The sequence below is a fragment of the Notamacropus eugenii genome, chromosome 7 (assembly GCF_028372415.1).
Source record: "Notamacropus eugenii isolate mMacEug1 chromosome 7, mMacEug1.pri_v2, whole genome shotgun sequence".
NCBI classification, from domain to species: domain Eukaryota; kingdom Metazoa; phylum Chordata; class Mammalia; order Diprotodontia; family Macropodidae; genus Notamacropus; species Notamacropus eugenii.
The window spans coordinates 9,866,374-9,885,164 of record NC_092878.1 but is presented as its reverse complement, the minus strand read 5'-3'; the positions used below and the strand labels follow the sequence as shown (position 1 = coordinate 9,885,164).

General features: G+C 39.3%; 1 protein-coding gene across 7 annotated transcripts in view; it reads left to right on the top strand.

Annotated features, from left to right (window-relative positions):
* The window catches only part of RNF212B (ring finger protein 212B), a 53,788-nt gene extending 35,301 nt beyond the window's left edge, over positions 1–18,487 (top strand). For 2 of the 7 annotated variants that reach the window (XM_072625300.1, XM_072625307.1), the window contains exons 7-16: positions 733–761; positions 1,235–1,281; positions 1,596–1,638; positions 1,775–1,835; positions 2,399–2,450; positions 15,482–15,521; positions 16,108–16,202; positions 17,096–17,157; positions 17,703–17,743; positions 17,985–18,487. In XM_072625300.1, coding sequence (XP_072481401.1) covers positions 733–761; positions 1,235–1,281; positions 1,596–1,638; positions 1,775–1,835; positions 2,399–2,450; positions 15,482–15,521; positions 16,108–16,202; positions 17,096–17,157; positions 17,703–17,743; positions 17,985–18,015 — 501 coding nt within the window. In that variant the 3' untranslated portion in view covers positions 18,016–18,487. The remainder of the gene's footprint in view (positions 1–732; positions 762–1,234; positions 1,282–1,595; positions 1,639–1,774; positions 1,836–2,398; positions 2,451–15,481; positions 15,522–16,107; positions 16,203–17,095; positions 17,158–17,702; positions 17,744–17,984) is intronic. The other 5 variants (XM_072625301.1, XM_072625302.1, XM_072625303.1 and 2 more) reach the window with 5 other exon arrangements.
* Positions 18,488–18,791: the final 304 nt, after the last annotated feature.

Here is an 18,791-nt window from a genome sequence, read left to right as displayed (position 1 = left end):
GATCTTCTGGTAGATTTGGAGTTATACACATAAAATGGCCAAAATGACCCAGAGATTCCACTTTTAGGCATACATCCCAAGGAAGCTATTGACAAAAAAATAAACAGGCTTCATATATGCCAAAATATTTGTAGCAGAACTTTGTGTGGTAACAATGAAGTGGCTACAAAGTTGATTGGTGAAGGGCTGGACAAATAGTACACGCATGCGATGAAATATTACTGTGCTATAAGAAACAGTGACTGTGAGGAATACCGAGGAGAACAGAAGGACTTAAATGAACTGAAGTGAAGCAAAACAGGAAGACAATCTACATGACTGCAGCAATAAATAGAAAGACCACAAAACAGCAAAAAATGAATGCTGTAATAGAAAAGAGAAAGTGGCCCCTCACTCTGCTTCTTTGCAAAGGCTGTTGTGGGGAGAGGGGGAGGGGACTGTAGTCCTCAGGTGTGGAACATTGCATACAGCATCAATTATTTTAAATGTGTTGATTGACTTCCTACAGTTTTCTTTTCTTTCCTTTTTTAAAAAACATTCTTTGTTTAAAGGGATGGCTGTCAGTAAGGGAGAGGGATAATAACAAAGCAGAAAATTCATGTTTATATATTTTATGTATATATGTGTATCTCACACACACACATATTTAAAGAGACCTTCTGGTAAATTCTAATCTACTAAGGATTCATAGTCTAAATAAAAACTTCCTCATCTCTAAATTTTTCCTTTCAGGAGTCTCCTAGCCGATGCCAAGGAAGCAGGTCAGTTCCAAAAAAGATACACATCTGCTTTCCTTTGAAATTTATGTTCTTTATTGCCTCCTACAAACTCATGCACACATTAAGAAAAGCAAATAATGGGTAGATGCTGATTTTCTGTTTTAATCCTCTGGGAAGGGGTCTTTGGTCAAATGCGGGAAGGGAAGAGTAAGGGATGAAACATCTAAGAACTCAGTGACTTACTCTGATTTTCCTCCATATAAATACTGGGGAAATTGTTACACCTTACCTAGGCAGTTGGAAAGAAAGGAGATCTCACCTGGAAAAAAAGGGATTTGCCTTGCATTTTTGGACACCTTAGACAGTTAAATGAGAATATCTCTAACTACTGAACAGTTTGTAGCCAGGAAAGTCACTGTTCTTTATCTGCTCTGCTCTGTCTAGTCCTCTGTGTAACTTACTTTTGTGTGGAGAAATGGCAATTCCTTGCTCCCTTTTTTTCCCCTTTTCTGCAGGTCTGCCACGCCCCGACCAATAGGCATCACTTCTCCGTCACAATCAGGTAGATAGCAGATTGATACTTTCCCAGACAGGTGAGGTTAATAAACACATTTTCCCAGTCCATTTTGAGACTGAATAACATTCTAAGTGAAGTTAGGTTTCTCCAAGAGAAAGGCAGTTTCATCTGAAAAGCCACTCCTAGGAGTCACACATTTTATGTGTAGGTGAAAAAGAAAAGACAGGTATTGGTAGATACACTTCACATTAGGTTCACAGCTAGGACTGTTTCACATATAGTGGTGTACAAGCCAGACAAGAAAGCGCAGGGCAGGAGCGTTGAGGATTGCAGCCTCTCCACAGTTATTTTTCTTTCAGTTACTCCACGACCGAGTTCCCAGCACAGCAACCAGGTGGTCAGGTGAGCTGAAAAGCAGCTGGGCTGATGAGTGGGGGAGGGTAGAAAGGTCACCAAAATATGCTGCAGGTTAAAATTTAAAAGGTGAAGTGTGTATGTATTTCACAGCTACAGAAAGGTTTAATATTGTCTCTCTTAGTCGATCTTCTTCCTTAGAGTCCATCCCTTACAGAGTGCCTGGCTTTGGTAGCTTTGGGCAGGTGAGTAACCTACACCTCCTCTCCTTGAGTAGAGATTTCACCACTGAAGGAAAAACGAGATTGAGGATATATTAAACTGCACGGCCTCATTTAAGTTTAGCTATACATTCTTCACATTATATACTCAATCCTGTTTTCTTTTGGTAAGGAAGATAAGGTGTTAGAGGCTGATTGAGGTGCAGGGTTTGGGGTGTATTGAGTGGTAGGCAAAGACTACTAGAGTTGAAGTCAGAAGACTTCATGTAAACCATGGGCAAATGACTTCCCCTCTTTGGGTTTTACCCACCTGTAAAATGAAAGTATTGGACTAGATTGTCCTGAAAATATCCTCCCAGTTCTAAAGTCCTATGATAAATGGTAATAAAGGAGGTAAGAGCGTTTAATTTAAGATCTGGATCAACAGTGTCCATTTCTATTTCCTTAGGAACAGTAGGACTTGGGGTTCCTTGGACTAGAGATAGTCCCCCAGGAAGAGAAGCAGTTTATTCAAATAAAGTGGAAGACATGAAAACCCAAGAACTTGTACGATATGTTTGCTCAGCCGGTGTTTGTGATTTTTCCAGCAGGGGAACAGAGGCCTGCAGGGAAGAAATACTCCCAGGGCATCTTATACCGGTGAGAGTAAAGGAGGCACCATAGACCCAGCGTACTGTGCAGAGTTATGTATACTTCCCAAGCCCCCTTACAGTACAGCATCTTTCTTCAATTTTCCGGGAGTGAATTCTCAGTTTTCAAAGAAAGATGATTTGTGTTTACAGACAAAAAGAGGAAAGTGGCTAGGCAATATCAGTGTAAACACACATTTGTTCATAGTGCAATTGCTGAACACATTATTTTACTTTAGGTACCCACACTTCAAATAGCAGCCAGGAGATGGCAGCAAAGGATAGAGAATGAGAGGCTTAGGGATCCTATTGTTGACCAGTGAACTCCCTGAGAGTCAGGCATCTGTCTGACTGAAATACTGCTTTAGCAGGCGGAAATGAGTTATCTGGTCTACTTCCCATCACCACGAATAGGTCAGGATAGGATGAAACATATGGTCAGTCTATTCTCCAGGACGTTTACCAGTCCTCAAAGAACCCTTCCTGGTGGGCTTTGCCTTTCTTTCACTAGAGGCAAATTTACAATGTCCCAGGTGTTTCCCTCAGGGTCGGTTTCAGGAAAGACTTTTCCTTCCCCATTTATTCTTTTGCTGTTCCCGTCTAAGAAATATAGCTGTTGCTAGTAATTATTTTTATATAAAACTGAATTTCCTATATATACAGTTGGGTTCCCACCCCAACAACATCCAATATGTTGTTTTTAAAAATATAATTTAAATTTACCTTGTTAGTTTCAATATTACTCTTCCTTCCTGTATCCCCTTCTAAACTTCCTTCTGCTTTCTTGTTTATTTTTTTAACAACTCATTGGCATTATTTTCTTTTTTCATTTTTTTATCACTCTCTCCCTCACCTTCATTCTTCCCCCTCCTAAAAAAAAGAAAAATTAAATCCCTCCCTTGTTACAAATAAGTATATTTACACAAAACAAGTCAACACAATTTGCTATGTCTGAAAATGCATTTTTCATTCATTTCAAGAGCAGGGAAGCATCATCAGTCTTCTGGAGGTATATTGGTCATGACTTTTATCATAGTTCTTAAGTCATTCACATTTATTTATTTCATTTTACAATGTTGTAGTCCTTGTGTGAATTATTCTCCTGGTCCCTTTTTTGTATCAATTCATTTTTCATCAGTTTATACAAATCCTCCTTGGTTTGTCTGAATCTGCCGTTTTCCTTTTTAATTAGAGGACAATATTCACATACCGTGATTTGTTTGGCCATTAGTTTTAATGATGAAGTTTGGTCCCAAAGAGGAGATATAAAAATATACTAACCTCCCTTTGCAGAGGTCATAGGAATATATCTCGATCTAGAAGTGACCTGAGAGAGGACTGTGGTTAAACTTGAATACTGTACAGGATGCTGAATTTGGTAGATATGTTGGTTAGTTTTACTAAATTCTTTTTTCTCTCTTTTATTCTTTGTTATAAGAGATAGTGCTCTGGGAGTAGGAAAAGAAAAACTATTTTTGGTCAGGGATGTAAAAATAGTTATAGTAGCTAGCATTTATATGGTGCTTTGAGATTTACAAAACAATTTACATGTTTTCTCATTTGGTCAAAACAAAAGATGTCAAACCTTTTAAAAACAGAAGTCAAGTTTACATGGGATGGCAGAACATGGTATGAGAGTCCAAGAACATTAACATTAGAAAAGACCTTAGAGAACATTCAGTTCCGTCTCTTATCTTATAGAAGCGTGAAGCAGATGTGCTTTTTAAAAAAATGCCTGGGTTTGAGTTTGGGCTTTGGTGCTTGTCATTAGGTTGTTTCACCTCCATAAGATCCAGTTTTTGCCATTTGGAAAAGGGGAATTGAGATGCTGCACCACATTCTTCACAGGTTTATTGTGAGCAGAGTGCTTTGTAAATTCCTTCTTCTCCCTCCCTTCCTCCCATGCTTCCTGAATGTCAGTGGTAACTGTTTCTAACTGTTTCTCTTTGGAACAGCAACCCTGAGGGGCTTTCCCTCCCAGCTTGATTTTTTTGTTCTGTTTTCTTTTAATTAAAGGGACAAACCTTAACTCACTTCTTAAAGAGGGGAGGCCTATTCCCTGAGTGGGCATTACCTCACTTTAAGTGAGTACCTGAAAAGGCCTTAGTTTCAAAGACTAAGGTCTCCCATTGCATCCTGGGCCATCTCCAGTCATCCTGATGAATATCTGGTCCTTGGACCCAGATGGCTCAGGAGGAGAAGTGAGGCTGGTGACCTTGCATGGCCCTCCCTCACTCAAAGTCAACTGCAAATCATGTCATCATTTCCCTGATGTCCTCTTTGAAAATGAAGGACAAACACAACAGATAGACATCCACTTTGTTTCCATTTCTTTGCTACAACAAAAAGTGCTTCTATGAATATTTTTGAACCTATGAGTCCTTTACCTCTTTTGTTGATGTCTTTGTAGTATAAGCCTGCTTATGGTATCATTGGGTAGAAAGGTATGCCCAGGTGAATGCATTTTGGAAATAGTTCCAAATTGCTTTCCAGAATAGTTAGACCAGTTTGCAGTGTATTAATGCCAATTATTGTCATTATTCTTTGAGGTAGACAGTGCATCTTGGTTATTTTGGTGGGTTTGAAGTAGAACCTCAAAGTTTGGGGTATATATATATATATATATGTATGTATGTATGTATGTATGTATGTATGTATGTGTACATACACATATACATATCTCAATCGTCAAAAATGTGCCTTCTCTTCCTCTCACCCTGACACTGTCCTCTTCTTTCCTCCCCTTCTCCCCCCAGTTGAGAATGAAAGAAAAACAAAATCCCTGTTACAAATATGTCTGATCAATCAAAACACATTTCTGAATTGGCCATGTTAAAAAAGAAAAGATCTCATTCTGTATTCTGAATCTTTTATCTCTGTCAGGACATGCATCGTGTGCTTCATCATTTATCCTCTATTATATTTATCAGAGTTTCTAATTCTTTCAAAGCAGGATTTTTCAAAAACCACTTATTATTGTCATTTTATAAAATGGTTCTCTTGGATCTGTTCACTTCACTCTGTATTAATTCCTACAGTTTTCCCAGGTTTCTCTGAAACAATTTCCTTCATCATTTCTTATATCATGATAGTATTCCATCACAATTATTTACCAAAATTTGTTGAATCATTTCCCAGTTTATGGGCACGCCTTCAGATTCCCATTCTTTGCAACTTTAAAAAGAACAATGAATATTTTTGTATATCTTTAGAATTTATTTTGTTTAGCACTAATCCCTCTCTTAATTTACCCTCCCTCTAAATGCCTCTTCTCCTTTCTCCCTCCTATTTTCTCGTTGATTGAAATTCATTTCTGTACTGAAGTACTTATGTATTCCTTCCCTCCTTTGACAAGTTCAGGTGAGAGAGAGGTTCAGGTATGTGGTGCTCCTCCTAACCCCCTCCTTGTTGTTTGTATAGAAGTCTACTTCCATATCTTGATTATATGAGATAATTTTCTTTAACCTTCCTTTCTCTCCCTGCCTGCCCTCCCTCCCAGTGTATTCCTCTTCTACTCTTTTTCTTTCCATTCTTCTTTTAAGATCATCAGAGCATAAGAGAACCACTGCCAGGCCCTCTCTCTGATCAGTCTCCCTCTGTGACTCCTGAAGATGATAAGGTTCAGAGGGGGCATATGTATCATTTACTCATATTTAAATTATCCTTGTTTTATCCCTTATGATTGTCTACTCGTGTTTACCTTTATGCTTTTCTTAACCCTTGTGTTTGAATTTCAAAATTCCCATGAAACTCTGGTCTTTTCATTAAAAATGCTTTGAAGTCCCTGCTGCTTGCTGCCTGTCCACATGGAGTGGTGGAGATGAGGCCTACCATCTACCTCAAGCCCTGGCTTTCATTTCAGTGTCCTTATGGCCTGTATCAAGTTTTGTCTTCTTCTTTATGCGTAATCCCTAATTGTGAGTGGGTTCTGTCCCTTGTTTTGACTGTGATAAGCCCTGTGTGATGATGGAGATCATCTTAGCCTCAAATCTCCTACGTGTGTACCCTGGAGATAGTCCTTAGATGCTAAGTTGGCCTTCCTGTCTACTGCGATTCCCAGTGCTCAGTAGAACATATGGCAAGGCCTCGAATCTTTGCACAGAGATATGTGAAGGCTAGTTATGTCCCTGCTTCTGTTCTGATAAGAGAAGGTCAAAATCTGTCTTCAGATCCATAATTACTAGGGTCCTGGCTTGTGATCCTCTTATTTGGAATGCTGGCTTCACATCCATTTGTGGGAGCTCATCCTATATTCCTTGGCTTGGCTTGGCTTAGTTCCTTTCCCCATCTTACTCAGGGTTAGGGTGATCTTCCTGGTAAAATTCTTTCTGGGGCAGCTAGGTGGCACAATGAATAGACCGCCATTCCTGGCAGTAGGAGGACATGAGTTCAAATCCTGCCTCAGACATCTAAACCCTGGGCAAGTCACCTAACCCTGTTTGCTTCAGTTTCCTCATCTATAAAGTGAACTGGAGAAGAAAACGGCAAATCACTCTAGTATCTTTGCCAAGAATACCCCAAAAGCAGTCATGAAGAGTTGGACACAACTGAAAATGACTAAACAACAAATCTGGTAAAATCTTTCTACCTGCTTCTGGTCATTTTTTTGTATATTTCTGGCATGGGGGAGGAGTACTTCTTTTTAGTTTTCTTTATCCTTGGTTTTTCTGGGGGCCTTTTTGGACTTTTACTGGGGTTTATGTGAAAGAGGCATACTTCTCTATGACCTTTCCTATTGAATTCTTAACCAAAAATCTGTTGTTAGTATAGTTTAATGGTCCTTTGTGTTTAGCCATTCATCCCAGATGTATATTATCTCTATGTCATAGAGAAAATCAAGGCACAGAAAAATTAAAGTAGAGCTAGAATAGTACTATTGGAGAAAATGGCACATATTAATGACCTTCTCCAACTGGCATAGTTAAAAGCTGTTCTTCCACATTTATGGACACAGCCTCCCATGCTCACCTTGTGGACAAAATGGAAGGAGGTAGCTTAGTGTTACGATAGTTAGTTGAATTTAAAACTGGTTGACTGACCACTTCCAAAGTGTGGTCATGAATGGGTAACTGTGAAGTTGGAGAAAGGTCTCTGATAGAGTATCTCAGGGATCTCTTCTTAGTTCTATATTGTTTAACATTTTTATTAGTGACTCAGAAGAGATGGATGAAATACTTCTCAAATCTGAAGATAGGATAAAGGGATAGTGGACATTTGGGTGATGGAATCAGGATTCAAAAAGGTCTTGACAGGCTCCAATGATTTACCAAGTCATCTAAGATGAAGTTTAAAAGGTATAATGTAAAGTTCTGTATTTGTGCCAATCTCTTTTCTCCTCTTTCCCCTAAACTTACTCCTGTTCTCCACTTATGGATTACCTAGTTGCCTATTTCAGTGAGAAAATTGAAGCCAGATGATGTGAACTCAGTCCATCCTCTTCATTCCTCCAGATTTCTTAGCATCGTCACTACTCTTCTCCTCCTTCACTCTATCACACAAGAAGAGGTATCCTACTTTTTTCAGTCTCCCTCTTTTTTGACCTCTTCCCATGTGCCTGTAAAAATACTCTGGTATTTCCAAGTCTAAAAACCTTGTCTATTGACTCTTCCAAATCAAATAACTACTATCCCATATCTCTCCACCCTTCACTGTCAGGTATTGACCTGGGCCTCTGTTTCCTCACTTCTCATAGTCCCTTCAGCTGTTTGCCGTCTGACTCTTGCCCTTAACTATTCTGTTGAAACTATATTCTCAAAGTAACCAGAGACCGAATGCAGTGGTGTTTTGTTCTCCTTGACTTTTCTGCTGCTTTTTTATATAGTTGTTCATTGCATACTATTTTCTTCACTTGAGAAACTATACTGTTGGTTCTCCTACTTCTATTTGCTTTCCTGGCTGCTTATCCTTAGCTCAGTCTCTCAGTGTGGATATTGTCCATGGTCCATTGTTTTTTTCTCTCTCTCTCCACTTTTGTCTCCAAAGCTTTCAACTACTACGTTATCAAAGTTTGCAGATAACTTATGAGTCTGCACCTCTGGCTGCTTTTAGAACATTTTCACCTGTTATATTCCATTGACACAACAAACCAAAATATCTGAAACCAAACATTACCTTAAATCTGCTCATTCAGTTTACTTGTTTTCAGTTGTGTCCAACTCTTTGTGACCATACTTGGGGTTTTTTTTGGCAAAGATACTGGAGTGGTTTGCCATTTCCTTCTTCAGCTTATCTTATAGATGAAGAAACTGAGAGAAGCAGGGTTAAGTGACTTGCCCAGGTAGTGTCTCAGGCCAGATTTGAACTCAGGTCTTCCTGGCTCCAGGCCTGGTACTGTATCTGTTATACCACGTACCTTCCCCCGCATCTGCTAATACCACATACCTAACCTTTAGAACCTTGGGATTGTCCAGAGATTCTTTCTTCTTTCTCACCTTTGATATAGAGTCATTTACCAGACCCTCTCTGTTACACTGGCAACATCTCTTTCACTTTATACTGCCTCTACCTCTAACATAACATGATTTCATCTGAAGTCATAACTTCCTTGCATCTTTCTACTGCCACTTCCCACATTTCAGTCTGTCCTTCATTTTTCTTATCCAACCTTGTGATTTCATTGGTATAAGGAACTCCCAGTGAGGAAATGTAGATCATCAACTGTTCTGCAATCTACAATGTAACGGAGTTGCTTATGGCATTAAAAGGTTAAATAACTTGCCCAAAGAAACCTGACTGATGTGTGTCAGAGGATATGTCTAAGTCAGGTCTTCCTGACTTAAAAGTGGGCTGTCTCTTAAGTCATACCACTGTCCTATATCCTTCATACTGTGACCAAAATAAGTTTGCTTTCTTTTTTTTTTTTTGATTTACTTACCAGTTTTATTTTTTAATTAGTTACCTTTTTTTAGTTTTCAGAATGCACTTTGACAAGATTTTGAGTTCTAAAAATTTTCCCCCTCCCCAAGATAGCATACAAGCTGATATAGGCTATAGATGTATGGTCATATTAAACATATTTCCACATTAGTCATGTTGTGGTGCCAGGCCTAGAGGCCTGTGTGGGCTACCCGAGTCTTCTTACCTCACCTCCGAGGTCTTCGGTTGGCTAAAACCGGATGCTCATATGAGAGAAAGGACGTTCCAGAGTCGAACAAGGGTTGAGCTTTATTTCAGGGTCTCGGTTACAAGTGCAGGGGGGTCTTCCTTAGGAGGAAGAGGGGGAGATTTCCTAAGGAGGCTAGGATCTTAAGGGATTGGAAGTAGAAGTGCAAGCGGGGAGAGAGGGGGAGGGGAGAGAGGAAAGAAGAAAAGCGGAGCCTACTGTCCTCTTGGCTCCTCACGTGCTAAGAGAGCTTTCAGGCTTCCTCAATCCTACTTAACCTTCAGCCGCATAGTTTGCATCTGAATACTGTGCTGTTAGGTAACTAGGTGTGCCCAGATCCGGGACAATCTCGAGGTCGGGGAGATCTCTCTCCCATCACGTTTCTCACGGGAAGAGGCGGAATTACTCGAGATAGCTCTGTTCACCTCGATTCCCTGCCGTTTCCTGGGGGGGTCTCGTGAGAGCTCTAAGATTTAGAAGCTCCCACCTTTACCCGCCTGAGACTGTCCACACGGAATTGAGCTTCCAATCCCAACATTGTGGAAGAAGAATTAGAACATAAGGGGAAAACCATGAGAAAGAAGAAACAAAAAACAATAAAAAGAGAAAATGGTATGCCTTGATTTGCATCTGGACTTTATAGCTCTTTCTCTGGATGTGGACAGCGTTTTCCACGATGAGTGTTTTAGATTATTTTAGGTCGTTGCATTACTCAGAAGAGCTAAGACTATCAAAGCTGATCATTGTTACAATGTTGCTGTTACTGTGTATAATGTTGCTATTACTGTTACAATGTTGCTGTTACTGTGTACAGTATTCTCCTGGTTCTGCTCACTTCATTCAGCATCCGTTCATGCAAGTCTTTCAGATTTTTCTAAAATCTGCCTGCTCACCATTTCTCATGGAACAGTAATATTCCATTAATTCATATACTACAACTTGTTCAGCCATTTTCCAATCGATGGGCATTGCCTCAATTTCTAATTTTTGACTACCACAAAAAGAGCTGCTATAAATATTTTTGTCCACGTGGGTCTCTTTTCCATTTTTATTATCTCTTTGGGATACAGACTAGTAATGGTATTTCTGGGTCAAAGTACATACCCTTTTTGTGCATACACAGTTTTATAGTCCTTTGAGCATAGTTTCAAATTGCTCTCTAGAATGATTGGATCAGTTCACAACTCTACAAACAATGCATTAGTGTTTCAATTTTCCCACATCTTCTCCAGCATTTATTATTTTCCTATTTTTTTGTCACATTAGCCAATCTGATAGGTGTGAAGTGTTACCTCAGTGTTATTTTGATTTGCATTTCTCTAATCAATATTGATTTAGAGCACTTTTTCATATGACTATAGATAGCATTAATTTTTTCATCTGAAAATTTTCTGTTCATATCCTTTGACCATTTAGCATTTGAGGAATGACTTGTATTCTTCAGCATAAGCTTTCTTATGTGTATATTTGATCATGTCACTGTGTTGCTCAAAAACCCTTAGAGGTGCTTCCTATTGCCTCTGAGGTTATTACAGTTACAAACCCTCTGTCTCACCTTTACAGGTGGCCTACTTGCACAATTCCTTTAGCACATCACTCCATCTCCAGTCTCCATGCCTTCAGATTGACTGTCCCTCATTTCTAGAATACTTTGTCCCCTAACTCCTGCCTTTCAGTTTCCCTGGCTTCCTTCAAGATACAGCTTAAATCCATCCTTTTGTAGGAGGATTTTCCTGGTGCTCTCAGTTGCTGATGCCTTCTCTTTTCAGATTACTTTCTCCAGCTTCTCTGTGTGTATGTATATGTATATGTATATATGTATGCATATGAATATATATACAATATATGTATACACACATGTTTGTGTATATAAGAAGATACACACATATACACACATGTATATATTAATCTAGTACATACTTAGTTATATACATGTTTTCTTCTTCATTAGAATATGTGTTTCTTGAGGGCAGAGATTTTTTTTTTTGGTCTTTGTATTTCCAGTGGTTAGCACAGTGCCTGCTACATAGGAATAGAGCTTTATAAATGTTTGTTGACTGGCTACACAATCGGATGCCACTTTTCCTTTCCAGCTTTATCTTATAACAACACCCTTGACGCTCTAGTAAACTGGTCTGATTTCTGAATACAAATGCACGATGCATATTCGTACTTTGTAGCTTTTGATCAGACTGTTCTCTATCTCTGGAATGCTCTCCTTCCCTTTCTTTGCTTGTTGAATTCCTTCCCATCCTTCAGAACTAAAATGTCATGTTTTTATGGTCTTCCTGATTCCTCATCAATAACAACCTGCCCCCTCAGACTTCGTATATGACTTTGTTTTACAAATCTATAATGTGTTTATCATATAACATTATGTACTATAGTTACCTGTATTGCTGTTGAGACTATAGGTTCTGTGGGGGCAGGAATGATTTTTACTTATTTTTTTAAAAATCCATACACTACCCATATTAAGTGCTTAATAAATGTTTATTTGTTGGATTAATAAATTGCAAAAGTAGAGTACAAGAGAGGCAAGGTTAGACTATGGTTTATATGAAAAGATCTGGGAGTCAGAAGTGTGATTTGGCACCCAAAAGGATTAAAGGACTTAATAAAGACATAATGTCCTGAAAAAAGGGAGGTGACATTCACCTTGTGCCTCGCCAGATGAAATTTGGAGTTTTGTATTCATTTCTTAGTGCCACAGTTTAGGAAAGTTTAGAAAAGACACTAAGAAATTTGAGAGTGTTTAGAGCAGGCCAGTCAACATGATGAGAAGACTGGAGACCATTTCAAATGAGAATCGTTTAAATGAAATATCGATGAAGAGATTTGATGGGGACACAGTGACAATAGTCATCTTTGAGTATTTGAAGAGCTCTTTCATGGAAGATGGACAGTGTTGTTCTGCTTGACCTCAGAGGATAGAGCTAGAAACAGGATGGAAGTTGCTGAGAGGCAGATTTAGACTGTGTAAGAAAAAACTTGCCAACAATTTGAACTTTCCCAAAGCAGCATAGATTGCCCTCGAGGTAGTGGGTTCCCTATTATTTGAAATCTTGAAAAAAGTTTATTTTTATTTTTCGAATTTTTTTATTTTCAAGTATGTCTATATTTTTATTACTCTCTGCCTTCAACTAGTTCCCCCTCCCCATTTAGCAAATTAAAAAAAAAAACAGAAAAAAAATCCTTCAATACATAGGTACACAGTTCAGCAAAATAAATTCCCATATTAACCATGTATGTGTGTCTCTTTCAACATTTTAAGTTCATCACTTCTCTGTCAGGGTGTGTTTTATCTTCTGTGTGTTTTGTCAGTCTGATCTATTGTTATACGGATCAGAGTGCTAAAATCTTTCAGTCATTTTTCTTTATAATGTCATCAATTGTGTACTTTGTTCTACTGGTTCCACCTACTTTGCTTTGCTTCAGTTCAGAGATACCTTACTGTATCCTCTGACATGATCCATCATTTCTTGTGGCAAAATAATTTCCATTATAAATATAGTTTTCATTATATTCATATGCCACACTTTATTTTACCTATTTATTTAGCTATTTTAACTATTCCTCAGTAGGACAGCCCCTTAGTTTCCATTTTTTGGCTACCATTGAAATAACTGCAATAAAAATTTTTATGCCATAGATTCTTTCTTCTTTTAAAATTTCTTTGAGATGTAGGCCTAGTTATGATCTCTCTGGGTTAGAGAACATATACAGTTTGTTCACTTTCTGGGCATAGTTCTAAATTGCTTTATAGAATGGTCACACCAATTCCTCAGCTTCACTGACAATGCAGTAGTATCCTGTTTTCTCTCAGCCCCTATTGGAGGTCTCCTAGCACAGGCTGGATAACCACTTGTTAGGAATATTGTGGATGGATTCCTCCTGGATCCTCTCAGCTTTCTGGGTCTTTGTGACACTGCTGTTGCAAGCAGTTTTATAATAACTGAGGAAACAAAGTCTGAACTCTGTGATTTGTAAGCAAAGCATGCATTGGCAGAACAAATTGGGTCCAAGGCCCTCAGCAGACACAAGGATCTCCAAGAGAAGTTTACAAGGATTTTTATAATAAAGGACAGTTATTTTTTAAAGCATTACTATTTTTAGATTTAGGGACTTAGATTTAGGGATTTAGAGTTTGGGGATTCTGACTGGTTGTACCCACCTACATCCTGTAAAAGTTAGTGGCACAATGACTTCTCTGAAAGTACTTAATTTATTGGAAAATAAGCCTTAATTCCAACAGCCGTATAGAATGTTGATGAAGATACAAAACGGAGTTGGTTTGGTTCTTGTCTCCTGCCTGTCTGGCTGCTAGCATCTGCGTTGTTGCCTCTTCATCCATGTCTTAACTATGGGTGATCCCCCAAGGCTCTGCCCTGGGCCTTCTTCTTCTCTCTACATTGTCTGTGGATATCGTTAGTTATTATGGATTAAATTATCATCTCTGTGAAGGTGACTCTTAGGCCTGAATCCCTTTCCTCAGCGCTAGACCTAAGTCACCTAACCAGCGAGATATCCTTTAGACGTTTCAGACTCAACAGGTCTGTCCAAATGGAACTCATCTCCCTCCCTTCTCCTAAACATCAGTCCCTTTTTATGAACTCCAGGTTTAGTTACTGTTCCTCAAATAAGCACTCTGCCTTCCATATCTGTACCTTCTTCTTCTCCTCTACCTTTTAGAAACTCTAGCCTTCTTTAAGACTGTGCCATGTTCAACAAGAAGCCTTTCCTCACCCCCTGCTTGTCAGTGTTCTCTCCTCTCAAGTTATCACATATATGTTTATAGAGGCAGTTGGGAGCGCTGTGGATAGAGTACTGGGTCTGGAATCAGGACGATCTGAGTTCAAATCCAACCCCAGACATTTACTGCTTGTAATTGTCACACACTAGCTGTGTGACCCTGGGCAAGTCACTTAACCTCAATTTCCTCAACTGTAAAATGAGGATAATATTAGCATCTACCTCACAGGGTTGTTTGTGAGGATGAAATGAAATAATATTTATTTTTTAAAAGGTTTTCAAAATTTTATTCATCTCTGTAATGTTTCTTTTTTATTTTATGGCTACATTGATCTAGGTCTGACAGAGTCACTGCCTGTTTGCAGACTCTTAACAGTGAGGCATCGTATGTTCCTTTGGTTTTGAAAGGAGTCTTTATATTGGCACTGAGTTTTAATGCTAGCACTGAGAAGTGTTCATCTAATGAATGTTTCTGACCTAACTCCATTACTGTAAACTCTGGTTTCTAAGCTATTTTGCAACCTTTTCCTTTCCTTCATTAAAGACTTAATGGTTAGATATGATACACAAGATCCACCAGGAGTCATTTATATCATTGTGTCCTTTTGGCAATGAGTCACTGAAGTAACATTTACAAAAGCACTTGGCACAGTGCCTGGTACATACTCACTTATTCTCCCTTTCCCTTGCCTGTTTACATGTATACGTAGACCCCTTGAGGAGAGGGACACTGTTTATCTTTGAATCTTCAGCACCTAAAACAGTGCTGCTTGTTAAGATCATGGTTCTCATCTAGATTCACCTAAGTAACTCCTGATTTCCTTAGAGTTCTGTGAGGACAGAGCCATTTGAGGAATGACTATATTTAGGACATAGAAGCCCATTACTGGAACAGTGTATTAAATAATTATAATTATTTGGTATGTTCTGTTTCTTCTACAGTGTTTTCACGGGGTGCAACTTGCCAGGGATCACCCAAAGACAATAATAACACACCCTGACATATTAGAGGAAATGCTTTGACTCCCAATATATGGACTGATCACAAGGGGGTGAGGCATTATTGCCACATATCCTTGTTTTTCATTCAGTGGCAGCACTCATTTTGGTCTCACCAGTCACCAGTGTATCTGAATCTTTCCAGTTCACTGATTACCTTAATTGCTTTTTTTTTTTATACTTTTCAGACACTCCTTCACCAGCTTCTACTAATAGCCTCTCTTATTGGTGAGTTGCAATATGTTCCCTTCACCATGGGACCTGATGGCTGCCTTAATTACACATTATATTCTGCAGCCATCCATCTTTCATGCAGTAGACAAAGTCCTGGGTTTAGAGTCAGAGGTTGTAGGCCCCAATCCTGGCTCTGCCACGAAGTGACCATGAGCAAATCACTTAACATCTGAGTTTCCTTATCTTCCACTAAAATGAGGAGATTGTAGGTGACTTTTAAAGTCCCTTCTAGCTCTAAGTCTATGGTCTTTCAGGTATTTCTCATTCCACATGGTGCCTACCTTAGGGACAAAGATTCCTTAGGGGGCAAAGATTGAACCCTCAGTTTCCACTACTGAATCTTATCTGCTTACTACTTCACTGCCCCCAAAAGCTGACCTACATAGTTACAACTATTTAGATGCCATTGCCTAGACTCTCTGATTTTAAACACCATAAATTGGGAGCACAGGATATTTTTTCCTGATATAGGTAATTTTGGCTATGCAAATTGGTCTGAAGTATATGTACTGCCCCATACATAAAATTGGCTATTTCATTCTCTCTACTGATAGCTCCTTTCTCACCCATTCTCCTTTAGGGCTCTCTCTGCTTCTTCAGGACCAGGGATTTCCTCTGTCAGGCCTTATCTAGATGGTGTTGGTGGGAATACAGGGCTCACACCCAGCCGCTTAAGTAAGTGGAACTCATTCCATTCCCTAAGGAGTGGTTTTCAAATTTCAATTCATATTTCCAGCACTTTCCCCAGCTAAAAACATGCTAGTTGGCATTCTCATGGGAAAAAAACTTAAATGGAAAACCATCTTTTTGGAAATAAATTATTTAAATAACCTTAGAAGCCAAGAAAAAAAAAAAGGATTATTTTATGAGTAATAATGGTTAAAATGTGAATCCAAACTAAACCTCAAGCAGCCAAGGTAAGAGAGATTGTCACACTGCTGAGCACTGCTCACTGGTGAAAGCATTCGGGGGTGGGGAGAGATACTGAGTCATTTTGTACTAAGGTCAAGGGAAAGAATGGATGTCTGATAGTGGTGAGAAATGTAACCTCTTTACCCTGTTTTAGCTCCAAGATAGAAACACACCATGCACTGATGGAGGAGCAACTTTCTAACACATTTTTCACATGCCATCCCATACTGGACTTAAAAAAAGGACAAAAATAAATTGAAATGTTTTGGACCAAAATATTCAGTTAACAGAGCAGGAACAACCATATTTGGTGGTTGTTGTCAGCAAGCTAGGAAGGAGCTTATTTTCATTGATGGTGAATTCTCAAACCAAAAAGTAATCTTTACAGCTGCCATCTCATCATCCTTCTTAACTCTTTCCATCTGTAAGCACTTTCTCCTTAATTGAATTTAAATCTCAGATCCCAGCCATACCCAAGAAATGTGGGCCTCACCATCTCCCCTCTAGTTAATTTGCTAATGGCTATAAAGAGCCACAAGAATAAGCCAACCCTTTATGCCTGCCTCTTGTTTCACCTAAGCTCAGAACTCTCCTGCTGCTGGGGCACACAGCATTTCAGAATTCCTGATGGGTAACTGTCTTTTCTGCTCCCTTAGGACAGAGTCTTGGTAGATCAGCACCAGAGACTCCTGTGGCTCTCCAGATACCAGTTCTGCAGGTGAGCCCTACCTAACACCTAATTTTTGCACAAATAACTCACTGCTCTTTGGGTCTCTGAACTAAAAGATGTGGTGGGAAAGTGCCCAACTCTGGCTTTTAGCTAGAATGGCTGAAGTGGGTGGGATTTATTATTGTTAGTGCTGCTGTTTACCAGTTTCCATTGAGACCTGTCACAACATTTCCAAAGGATAAATATTTCCAGAAGGTAATTTTATGCCCTTGGGAAGGTAGCTACAATGATGCTTTTTATGGAAGAGGATAGTATCCCCTTAATAAAAGAATTTGTTCTGTGAAGTTTGAATTCAGTCAAAGGGCCACCCTTGAGGCCCTAGAGGGACACATGTAGCTTGGAGGCTGAAGGTTTCCCACCCCTGGGATGGACCATCATCAGATCTACTGAAATAGGTAGCACATAGCTAAGAAAGAGTAGGGGGGGCCTCTATGGAAAAGGCATTAACCAGATAAATGATAAAACCCATGCTTTAGGTTAGTATCTGTGGTTTAGCCTTTGAGAATATTTCTAACAAAACTTTCTTTTCTTAGCTCCAGAGAACCCCCCAGACACCTCAGTTACATCAAACTAGGTAAATAACTTGCACTTTATTCTACATACTTCTCCTTAGCAAGAACAGGAATGCCAAAGATGCATCTCGCTAGAGAAAGAAAGCTTTCCAATGTCCCTGAAAAGTTTAGAGAAAATCCTACATGCCAGACAAACAGGGACATTAAAGACTTTGCCCGGTCCCTGTGACCTATAGAATAAACTGCAGTTTCCTCAGCGGCTTGTGATGAGAGCTTTGTTACCTTCCCTCTCCTCTATTGCAGGTTCTCCACCACCAGAGGCAGATGCGATTAGTCAGGAGAGTGAAACAAGGACCTTTCCCTGCTCCTGAGTCTCCCCATACTGCTCTGAGTATGTTGCCAATGGGATACCCTATAGTTGTAGCTAATCTTGTTAAAAAAGACCCCTTAATCGTTCTTGCTTTCAAGGTTCACTGTTATGGAAAAGAGGCAGACTACCACACTTCTATATACGAGTGCTTTAGAAAGATGGTTGTTTTTCAGGTCATGTGTAAATATCATTATCTCATGCAATTTAAATACAAGCTCTATCAGGGCCCCAGTCCAAACATGGTGAATACCAGCTATATGTGAGAGCTGTTTCATGCCTTAGTTCAGGGTAGCATTTCCCATGGCCAGGAGTAAGCCACCAGCCCTAGATTCAGTTCTTTCTCTCTATTTTGTCCTGTGCTTACATGTTATATCCATGTACTTGTAGACTCTTTTATGCCTAGTTACAATTAAATGCACTTTCCCCTTCTCCTGCATTTTTTTGCCCTGTCAAAATAGGAGTGGAGGTATTTATGTTCCCAATTTATTGATTTATAAAGACAAAAATAATTAGGAAGATTTTTTCTGTCATCAGTATTCCCTGTACCAACCATGCAATTTAAAGCAAGAGAATCCTCAAGGTTCTCCATCTCCCTATAAACATGGTTAAGAGCCCTGGAGTTGTAGGTAAAGAAACATGTTCCATCACTGAGCTAATTCAGAGGTTATTTGCTTTAAAGCTTAGAGGGGGAGAGGTTATTCATGAGTAGATGGACTATCTAGAGGGCACTTCACTACTAC